The 11,978-nt window shown below is 35.0% G+C and overlaps 1 protein-coding gene across 1 annotated transcript; it reads left to right on the top strand.

Moving 5' to 3' along the window:
• The first annotated feature begins 5,626 nt into the window (after positions 1-5,626).
• On the top strand, positions 5,627-9,452 carry LOC119796921 (sialic acid-binding Ig-like lectin 12). Its single transcript, XM_038305695.1, has 7 exons — positions 5,627-5,654; positions 5,848-6,228; positions 6,777-7,079; positions 7,156-7,413; positions 8,618-8,920; positions 8,997-9,254; positions 9,363-9,452. The coding sequence occupies exons 1-7, from the start codon at positions 5,627-5,629 to the stop codon at positions 9,440-9,442; spliced, it is 1,611 nt and encodes a 536-aa protein (XP_038161623.1). The 3' UTR covers positions 9,443-9,452.
• Positions 9,453-11,978: the final 2,526 nt, after the last annotated feature.

Here is an 11,978-nt window from a genome sequence, read left to right as displayed (position 1 = left end):
TGGCGCATGCCCTCTACGATCTCCAAGGAACTCAGAGCGGAGGGGACGGAGCAACAGCAGCGGCTGTAGGCTTTGCTTTGTGCAGGCGGTCTGGAGCGCAGCGGGGCGGAGCGGAGCGGAGCGCAGACGGAGTATGTGGGATTTCAGGGTTAAATGTTTAATAGTGTATGTTGATATGTGCTTGTAGTTGTTCTTACCATTGCTGGTATTTGTCCATTACCATTGTTGGTATGTCTATCTACTATTGTTGATATTGTAGAAAAAATTACTAGTTTTTTTATTTATCCTTGCTGGTATGCTAGAAAATAAAAGATATTAATTAATTAACTGCTCGGGTAGTTTTGCTTATTTTCTTCACAGTACCGAAAAAAAATTATTTATCTATTTATTTTTAACCTGATTTTACTCCTACAATTTTGTGTTCTAGGTTGCCCTTAAGGAAAAAATAAAATAAAATAAGTAGCTGGGAAAAAAAAAAAATACCAAAATTATATATACATATATATATATAAAAAAAGCAAGTTTTGTTCTTGCCACTCCCTTTAAGGCCTGTTATTTTGTTTCATCTCTTTGTTATTCATAAATATGAAATAAGTTTGAATTGATAAAATGGCAGTCATTTGTATGTTTCAATGCATGCATTTGCCTGACATGATTAATAAAAAAAAGAAGATCCTCCAAAGCATTAATTAGCTCGTAAGGAATATTTGTTTTATTATAAGTGCTGATAAATCTTTTTCTATTCAAAATATCTTCAAAAAAGGAAATCCACAAAAAATACAATCTATGAATGTGATTTAAATATCCAAACTCATAATTGTAAAACTGTGTTTCTAATCTACATGGATACAGTAGATGCACCCAAATTGTCCAATTGTTCATTGTCTGCATCCTTATATTTTTATAGCAGAAGGATAGCAGAGATGCAATAGAGAGTTAAGGAAACATACAGAGAAAGTGGAGTGTGCTGAACTTATATGTAACAGTTAAATAAAAAAAAAACGCAGCCATTAATTATAAACAATAAAAAAATGTAAAGGAAAGCTGTAAGCATAGAAAATACAAAGGAAAAAGCTCTAAATTCGCTGTACCAAACTGAAGTACACCAAAAAACTTTGAGGCGTCGATCACCAGGTCGTATGGGGACCAGAAGAAATTATTCAGATGATGCCCACAAAATACTTAGAGGAAAAAAAAAATAGATATGTCTTCTGTCAAGTCTCATTTAAACAGGGTGATCATAAGTTGTTACAGTAATATAAAGCAAGAGCATTTTAATCTAACTTGTTCCATCCATCCATCCATCCATCCATCCATCCATCCATCCATCCATCCATCCATCCATCCATCCCCAGTATGCACAGACACAAGCACACACAAACTTACACACCCATACATACATAAAATCTACAGCATATAAAAATTCAAACACAGCTCACAATAACCCAAGGGTGGTCTGTCTACTTTGCTTACCGTATATAAAGCCAATCAAGCAATTAGGATAACGTCTTCAGGTGTTCTTTCTTTGGAGACAAACAAGCTTCTTTCTACAGTATGCCTGAATTGCAGTGACTGAAAAAAAAAAGAAAGATTATGTAAAATATAAATAATAAAGATATTCTTTAAAGTCTACAATGTGCATGTAATGTTAGAGAACAGGATTTAAAAAGACAGTTTTGTCCCTAGCTTTGTTTCACACTTATATGACCCTATTTCTTGCAATCTTTTCAAACCCTACAACAAGGTTCACAGTTTCCACAGGAAGTTAACCTTCAGCGCTTGAGCCCGAAAGGCTATTAACTGCAACAACATGAACAGGATGCCAGAAACATATTTTTAAATAAACGGGACATGCTTTTTAACACTGTATTTCATTCACTGTAACACTTATGGGCTAGACAGCTAACTGTGGCTACAAAGGCAGCATCAGAAGAGTGTCCTTTTAAGGAGCTTGAGGTGTGAAAAAAAACAGGATGCAGTGCTTTTCGGTTTGGTGGATGTATATTAGGTGATTGAATATTTTATTCAATCACCTAAAAAATTACAGCAACACGATGAGACAAGAGGATGGACTCAAAACAAATTAATTTCAAAATCATAAAGTCCATAGTCCTAGTCCTAGCTCGCCATTTTCAGATCCAGGTGAAGATCTGATCCAAAAGGGAAAACAAAAAAACTCTGACCTAAAAGGTCAGAAAAATCCATTAAGTTTTATCAAAAACAATGCAAATATAATATAAAGCAAAACAATTATTATATTTAAGCATTTAATCTATGCATACTAAATGCAAATGATATTCTATTTCTAATAATTAAAAATTTCAGTCAGGTTAAATTAACCATAATTCAAATAAAGACAAAAAGTATCATATTTCAAGCTTAATCAATTTAAAGTTAAAGTAAAGGTAAAGTGCACTTTCAAAATATCAATCAAGAGAAATAAAACAAATTGTCAAATACTCAAGCAGAGTGAGCGAAAGGAAAAAAATTAAATATACAAACTGCGCAATATCAACTTAAGTATACCTACACTGTTAACATCAATCTTTTAAATACTGCTTTAGAATCAAGGTAAACTTGTCAAACTCACACAAAATTCAGCAAGCAAGTTACCTTTTCAAAGAGAATGGGGTGTACTTTGCCACAATCAGCTCTGGCAGAATCCCAGCGATGGTCCAGGTAAACAATGCCAATGTATCTAACAAAACAAAGCTCTAATGAGCAATGGAGCAAAAATACCACAACGAAAAATAATATTGTATCAAATAAACTCACCCAGCAGTCAAATCAATAGGGTTAAAGATTTAAGATGAACACATGGAGAAGACACCAACAGCAAGCCACAATTACAGTGGAAACAGGTGAGGATCCCTAACTGCATGCTTGAGGCGGGGCTTTAAAAAAGCTAACTAATTTGGGCAACACAGGAAATGGGCCTGAAAAAATAAAAGTGTCTGACTAATTGTGGGTTACACCACTAAAGTGAAGAAATCGCACCTTTTCAGGTAAAATACTTGTTCTCACTTTGATAAGACTTTCGGTACATGTATTTGTAACAGTCATTTCCTAATAAAAGTTTAAGCAATAACTGACACAAGATATCACTTCATCACTCTTTTGCAAATTTGTTACTGCAATATGTGCAGACTTGTGTAGAATGATTCAAAGATTGCTTCCTGGATCCATGAAAGGTTTCAGTGTTCTTTGTCTTTTTTGTGCAGTTTTGGTTTTGTACTTATTGAAAGTTCTGATTGTTCAGCTCTGTTTGTAGCCTTTTATTTTTCTCTCTATGTTTAATTTTTCTTATGCACCTAAGATCTCATTTATCTGTTTTATCTATTTCTGTATGGATGTAGAAGAGTTTCCTAAGATAGATTTGAATTATGATAGTTTGCTGCTAGACTTAAACAAATGCACTTCAGTGTTTAGAGTTCCACAGCTCATGTTTTGCTTCCTTTTTCATTGTTGATCGGATACAAATTGAATTTATAAAGAATGCAGAAGCCACAAATGCTGAAAATGAACTTTTAATCTGCATAAAAACACGAGACATTGAAAAATTGAGGAACTTTGTTATTTCCTGGTGAAATAAAATCCAAATGTGAACACAGAACAGACAAATGTGACAAAATGTAACTAGATTTGCACAAGATTATGAACCCTAGACAACAATAGAGAAGGAAAGAAGGATATGTACTCAAACTTGAAGTCTTCCGCTAATTCGGGACTGGGTCATTGGGGAGCAGTGTTAGCAGAGACATTTTTCTCCACAGACACTCTCTGCTGCGTGCTGCTTAAGCTGCTTCCAGGCCAACCAAGAGACATAGGGTGTGTTCGATTTCAGTGGCTGGATCCTCCAAGGACCCGGTCTATCTGGACTCGTTCCTTCAAGCTCCATGAAAATAAGGAGGCTTGAAGAGTTTGGCGATGGATTCAAACAGGTCCAGCCTTCTCCGGCTTTCACCAGCCGTACGCTCTCACCTAGCAACCATGACAGTTGATGTAAAAAAAAGCCACACTTTTGTTCTGTTTGCTAAATATATTTTCAAGGACCTAAAGCAGCAGTAACATCATCACAGATATCCGATTTACAGTCCCCACACTGCACAGATATTGGAATCTGTGCTTAAATGTTAGCCAAACTCATTTGCACAGGGACAGATAGGACTGTTTACTAAACTAAACATTATCGTCCACATATCTAACTCAAAAAACATTTAAAACAATTATTTTGATTAATTTCAGATTGATTTATTCACATATGTTATATTTAACTGTACTTAAAATATTCATCACTTTTTGGCTACATTTCCCTTTTTCTGAGCATGTAGCAGCCGGCTTGCTCTGACTCTCAATGAATCAAGGGTTGCCTGAGGCTATGGAGGATACACCAGACCCGTCCTTATAAATGGGCAAAAAGAAGCCTGGACTTGTCTGCCACATAACGAGGAGTCTTCCAATCTGAACTGGCCTCTGCGCCGTGCTACGATGTAAACAGCCAGCTAATCTTCGTAGGATGCAGCCGCTGAATTCAAACTGAATTACAGATTAACATTTATGGTTATATGTTATAGAACTCTGAATCAATTTAAATGTAAATTACATATTGTTAAACCTTACTTTAACAAAGTGTATAAAAGAGTATGCTGTTTTTTTGTATACCATGTTGAAGTGCATTCCAAGAAATTTATGTTTAAGGTCTTCTAACAAAGTAAAAAGAAAACAAAAAACATATAGAAATTATTGTTTTAACCTTTAAACTTAGTTTTGTTTGAAAACACTGGTTTAAAATCGTTTTCATTCCTGTTTGTTAATAATTACATTGTTTGTACTTTTATAATCTCATCTTCTTTTGCAACCTTGCCTAATATTACTGACAATTTAGAGAAGCCAATTAACGGTCCTGTCTTTGGAACATGGAAAGAAGGCCATACTCAGAGAACCAACACATGCATGGGGAGAAAATGCAAACTCCATGCAGAAAGACCCTGGGCAGGGAATCAAACCTTCTTGCTGCAAGGAAATAGTGCTGCCCACTGCTTTACCGTGCAGCCTAGCAAAAAATACCTGTCATGAAAAATCTTTAAAACTGTTACTAGGCAGACCTCAGCAAGTGAATTTACGTAATAAACCAGTCAACACATTCTGAATGCAAATTCTTTTCCCAACATCCTCTCACAGAAAAGGAAGAACAAATGCGGCAGCTGGCTTCCACTCAATACTGGCTCTAAAACAGAGAAGTTGCTCTTTAGATCTTCAGCTCACCAACTGATAAACTCTATGATATAAAGCTCCATTAGGTAAGATATTTTTTATTAATTGTACAATTATTGTGACCTTTAGGGTAAAACGGTTAGTTATACATTAGAAGTTTGCGATTTTAGTGTAAATTATTGTGATCATTTTACTGGCAATTTCAGTTTTACTACCTCTGGAAAAGTGCAAAATGACTGAAAAGATTAGAATATGTAACTCGAAGTAACGGCCAAAGACACTAAAGCTTTATCCAATTGTGACTTTGTTTAAAAAATAAAACTTTTTTTTTTTTTTATCTTTTCCAGTCTATTAAATGAAGGATCCTCTAAATCTGATAGCAGCTCTGTCTGAGAACATGCTGATAGTTAACATGTTACTGGGTGTCTTCTTTCTTCCAGGTGAGCTTTGTTCACTTTCTTTAATTTATATATAAACAAAACTTGAAACATTTATTGTCTGAAATATTAGATGCTGATATAATTTAAAGGCTCCACATGTAACATGAAGTATCTGAATTGTTTATGGATCATGAAGTTTATCTGCTGACAGATTTTGCTTCACATCATGTTCATCATTTGTTTGTTTTTACAGGTACTTTGGCTAATTGTGGTGTAAAACCAGGCCTCAGAATCACTACACCAAAGAAGATTGAAGCTCTGAATGGATCTTGTTTGGAAATCCCATGTATCTATGATACAGATGATACCAGCTATGACAGCAACAGAACTATCTATGGAGTTTGGATGAAAGGTGGTCACAATTTTGGCGATAATCCAAATATCGTTATTTTCAACAGCAGTGGGTCAGTTAACACCTATTCACTGAATATTACTGGAAACCTGAGAGAGAAAAACTGCACCACTCTGTTTCCTGATTTAAAGACCAATTATTCAGACGAATACTTCTTCAGGATTGAGAACGAGCCGTTCAAAGCATCAGCTTGTGATGATCCTCTCATTATAACAGTTAAAGGTACAAGAGTTTTCTTAACATATTATTATAAAAATAGTTATTTTAATTATAAATGTTTAAAATGTACAAATAAAAAAAATAATCTCACTAAAGACTTTCAGAGCTTTAAAAGATTTCACAAAAAAACATTTTTGAGGCATCTGGAGAATGTAATGATTTTTTACAATTTTTCTTACCAGCAAATTAATAATATGAATATTACAAAATGTAAGGTCATCTATTTTTCATTTCAGGTGTATTTTCTATCTTAAAAACATTTTTTTTAACCATGTCAGAGAAGGCTTTTCTCTTTTTTGTATTAAATTACCAATTGTACTAAATTTTAAATACTAAATACAATACTATCAGACGTTTAAATACTATTTTTTTTCTTTCTTATATTCCAGAAAATAAGAGTTTAAATCAGAAGCTGTTTATATTAACACGATATGGAAAGATTTTACTGAACAGTACATAGATATATTTTTATTTGACACATCAGACTGTTGGGCCTTAATTTTGGATGTTTACTTTGATTTCTGAACCATCTGTTTACTGCAAATTCCCAGATTCTCCTTGGAGTCCCAGCATTAATATCCCTGTTGGTGATCTGAAGGAGCATCAGTCTGTCAATATAAGCTGCTCAGCTGTGACTCCCTGTCCACACTCACCTCCTGAACTCACCTGGAATCTCCCACAAGACTCTGAGAGACAAACTGAGAGAAACACAGATGGAACCTTTACAACTAAAATCCAGGAGACCATCACTCTGTCAGACACACATGATGGATACAACATCAGCTGTTCTGCCAGATATCCTGTGAATGGAGGAAGCAAGACAGCAGAGACAGAAGTGACTCTCAATGTTTCATGTTAGTGATCCTGTCAGCACGTCATGGTTCAGCTGTTTCTGATCAATAAAGTTAATGTGTGTCCCATTTTCCTCAGATGCTCCTAGAAACACCTCAGCATCCATCAGTCCATCAGGTTTGGTGTCAGCAGGTAGCTGGGTGGAGCTGAGCTGCTCCAGCAGAGCCAAGCCTCCTGCCAGCTTCACCTGGTTCTGGAACAGCAAACATGGAGCCGTTAATGTATCTATTGGGCAGGTTTACAACTTCTCTGTTACTGAAGGAGGAGAGTATTACTGTCAGGCTACAAATGATCTGGGAAATGACACTTCTTCAAGGATCTGTTTTGGTGTTAAAGGTAAACTTCTTCTTGATTCATATTTTTTCTGATTTTCTAAAGATATGCAAAGCTTTATATTATAGATTACACTTTGTTGAAAGATGCACAAAGCAATACCATTAAAATTACTGTATGTAAATACTGTATGCTTTTTTTTTGCTGTACTCAACTTTCTCTAGGTTTAAATGTTTTTTTTTTTATTGAATTTATTAATTAAATTCACAATTTTTCATAATTTCATAAAACTAACTTGCATCTGATATGGATTAAAAAAGGTAAGGCATGTGACAAAAAATGTAGTTTTTTTAAATGCAGATTCCATTCAAATCACACAGAAAATAATTTCAAAGCGTTCTGTGATAACTTTGGCTTGATAAAATATTTTTAACACACTTCTTATCAAACCTGGTAGACATAATTTGATGCAGTAGAGGTTGGGACCAGAAGAAAAATACCAGCTTTCTGAATCAATTCAAAAAACATGATCTATGTTCAGGATACATTTTCTTGGTAACACTCAATCACCAAAGTATAATTCATGAGACTGAAAAAGTTCTGAAAACACAAATAAGATAAGGTAAAAAAAAAAAAAAAAAAAAAGAAAAAGAAACTATGTCAAGTTAAACTTGTCATAAACTGGAATACCTGTCTCAATGTTCACAGTGACACAAATGACCTAAGTGACAAATTACTAAAAGACTCATAGGGTGTTGATTAAATGATATGCCAAGCTCTTTCTTCAGAACGGTTTTATGGTCAGAGGAGACAGAAACTCAGATTTTCAGTTATATTTATAATCTAAATGTTTAATGGCCCCAATAAGACGCTTTAAAACCATAATATGCAATGGCCAATCATGCTGGTGGCAGCATCATGCTAAATTGTAAGTGACATTGGTACATTACACAAAGTGGATGATTTCAGGAAGACGGATTACTTTTGAACATTGATAAAAAAATCCCTTAGAATCAATGTGTAGACATTTGACAAATGTACTCAATTGGCTGTTTGAATTTTATAATAGGATAAAAAAACATGAAAATGGTGCTATAAAGCAGGATGTTTAACACTAATGATTTAAAAGTGTATCCAAACAGTTTAAAACTGCCCTGCATGTTTAAATAAAGTTTTAAATATGCCAATTTAAATGATAAGATTTTCAATGGCTGTCAAATATTAAGATTTGTTTAACGAAAATAACGTTTTTAATTTAAAATTCCAGATTCTTCTTGGATTCCCAGCATTAATATCTCTGTTGGTGATCTGAAGGAGCATCAGTCTGTCACTATAAGCTGCTCAGCTGTGACTCCCTGTCCACACTCACCTCCTGAACTCACCTGGAATCTCCAACAAGACTCTGACAGACTAACAGAGAAAAACACAGATGGAACCTTTAAAACTAAAATCCAGGAGACCATCACTCTGTCAGACACACATGATGGATACAACATCAGATGTTCTGCCAGATATCCTGTGAATGGAGGAAGCAAGACAGCAGAGACAGAAGTGACTCTCAATGTTTCATGTTAGTGATCCTGTCAGCACGTCATGGTTCAGCTGTTTCTGATCAATAAAGTTAATGTGTGTCCCATTTTCCTCAGATGCTCCTAGAAACACCTCAGCATCCATCAGTCCATCAGGGTTGGTGTCAGCAGGTAGCTGGGTGGAGCTGAGCTGCTCCAGCAGAGCCAAGCCTCCTGCCAGCTTCACCTGGTTCAGGAACAGCAAACATGGAGCCATTAATGTATCTGTGGGGCAGGTTTACAGCTTCAATGTTACTGAGGGAGGAGAATATTACTGTGAGGCTACAAATGATCTGGGGACTCAGAGATCATCAATGATCTTCCTTACATCTAAAGGTGAAAAAATTGCTGCACTGAATTACTCAAACATAATACCATACGTCCAATATGAGGTAGATTTGCTGTGAATCCTTTAACATCTTTTGACTTTTTATTGAAAATCAGATGGATTCTTGGTTCCAATCGCAGTTGGAATATCAGTGGTCATCCTCCTCATTCTTTGCTTGGTTGTGTTTGTTTGGTGAGTATTGAAGTTACAAGATCCAATCCTAAATATCCTATGGCATTCCATTTATATCCATACATTTATTTGAAGGTCTAAACATTTAACTTTGTATTACAAATAACATATTATTTCAAAGAAATATTATTCCACTTTCTACATAACGTCTGTGAGACGGAATGTTCAGCAGTTAAAACGAAACAAATTTCACATTTTTATTTAGAAATCAAGATAAGTAGAAATCACAATAATTCCAAAATATTTAGCTGTCCACAAATCGGAATTTACTTTTAGTTTTACAGCTACTCCTTATGAGATTGTCATCACATCTGCGATGCACTGATCATATTTTGCCACAGGAAAAGCAGGTTTTATAACTTTACTATAGTTTCTCATTATTTCTTGGTTTTGCCTCTTAAAAAGTATTCATTATGTAACACCAAAGGTTTTGTGTTGAATTAGGGTGGGCAGATTAGTCTCACATGATAATGTTTATGTTTCTAATCTGTTGCTATCAGTCTGCTCTCTTACAAGTTGCTTTGGATTATATAACGTTCCTCAAAAAATTACTTTTTCATATAGCTTTAGATTTTCACCTGTTTACCTCTGTACAATTATACATCTTCAAAAGAAAACCCATGATACGTCAACATATAACAGGCATATTTAGACTATATTTGGTTAAATAGGAATGTATTTACCTTCTGTCTTACTGGTAAGTTTAAATGCAAACATTTTCAAAGTGGAAAAAGTCCTAATTGCACATTGATCAGAGCCAGTGATGCTTCAAACATTGCTAAACAGCATCTAGTGAGTGTAGTGCTTATAAGATTTGTATTAATCTAGGAAGAAATGATGCTGTTCTCTTTAAACACATCAAAGCCTGATGCTCACATTAAGCATTAAAAAAAAGAGTATGCATCTTTTTGCAAAGGACCAATGACATTAGACCAATGAAACTGAAGACCAATAGTGTCCCTGCCAAAGCTGAAATCAAACCTATGCCTTTGATATTCTCTCTTGCCTTTAACCAAGAATATAATCCATATATGTAGCCCACTTCTCTGTTGTTTTTGATCCATCGCCATGCATTCTGTCATGTAACAACTTTTTACATTGTGCTAATAAAATGACATTAAAGGGGCCACTTATCCTCCAGAAAATGTGTCTGTCTGACTTGTTTTCTGTATGTTTCCTGCATATCACTAACCTTTTCCCAAGCTCATAATGCTTTCTGCAGCCACGGAACAACTGCTGTTAAAATTAAATGTAACATCTAAATAACGTAGTACCTGTTTTCTGGATACACCCCCAATGGAAGGTGCTGCACCCATACCTTGTCTCCTACTCCACAATGAAAATGTAATTAGACTCTTGCACATTTGGATCTTGTTCTAGTACACATAAGTAAAGGTACTGACTAGTGGTCAAAGGTAGTGGGAAATAGATAATAGTTCATAATAAATAAAAAAGATGAAAGAATCCAGTATCCAGTTCTCTCTTGAAAAAGAGACACACCTTGCCTATATTGTTCCCCAGCTTTGGTGCAAACACCTGTTTGCTGCTCTGCCAGTAGCCTACTCGTTATATGGCGCCATCTGCAGACTGAAAGAACATTTATGTGACGTGGTTAATATATATATATATATATATATATATATATATATATATATATATATATATATATATATATATATATATATATATATATATATATATATATATATGTAGGAGACAGAGAACATGAGCTATGGGGATCATCAAACCTCCACTGGCTCAACTAAGCAAGTTTTTTCTCATTGCACTAATAACACTTTTAATAAGAAATGTTCCTGTTAATTTAATTTTAACAGCAGTTGCTCCATGGCTGTATAAAGTATTATGGAAAAAGGTTGGTGATCTGCAGGAAAATATACAGAAAACAAGTCAGACCGACAAATTTTCTGGAAGACACGTGTCCCCTTTATTGTCATTTTATTAGTACAATATAAAATGTTATTACATGACAGAATGCATGGCGATGGATCAAAAACAGTGAAGTAGGCTACATTTATGATTATATTCTCAGAAAATAAATAAATAAATAAATGGGCTTGGTTGGAGACAAGACAGAACATAAAGGGAAAAGTCGGACGGCCTCTGCCGGATTCGAACCTGCCACGAAGCAAAAGGATCGCTTCGAAGGCGGTCACTTAACCCACTACGCCACCTCACGGTAATATTAAATGGTGAAACATTCCTATTAATAGCTGTGAATACAAAACATTAGTTGACGATGCATGTTGATCCAAAACGTTTTTACGTGAAAATAGGCATGGAATGGATTCAAAATAACAGCAAAGTGTAAGTAGTGGATATATTCCTAACATTAAGGCTTTGTGAAACGGCAATGCAGTGAATTTTGACAATGCTGCAACATTGAGCTCTGTGCAGTTTTCCACAAAGCAGATCTGTGCTGAACTTTCTTGGTCTGGCTGCCTTGATCAGAGATTGGATGCAACCAGTTCAAATGCATTGGCTGTGGGAAAAGAAGGAAGGACATCATTATCATATTAGGA

Source organism: Cyprinodon tularosa, unplaced genomic scaffold (assembly GCF_016077235.1).
Source record: "Cyprinodon tularosa strain WSP-4 unplaced genomic scaffold, ASM1607723v1 ctg561, whole genome shotgun sequence".
Taxonomy (NCBI): Eukaryota; Metazoa; Chordata; class Actinopteri; order Cyprinodontiformes; family Cyprinodontidae; genus Cyprinodon; species Cyprinodon tularosa.
This window is presented reverse-complemented; position numbering and strand designations above follow the sequence as displayed.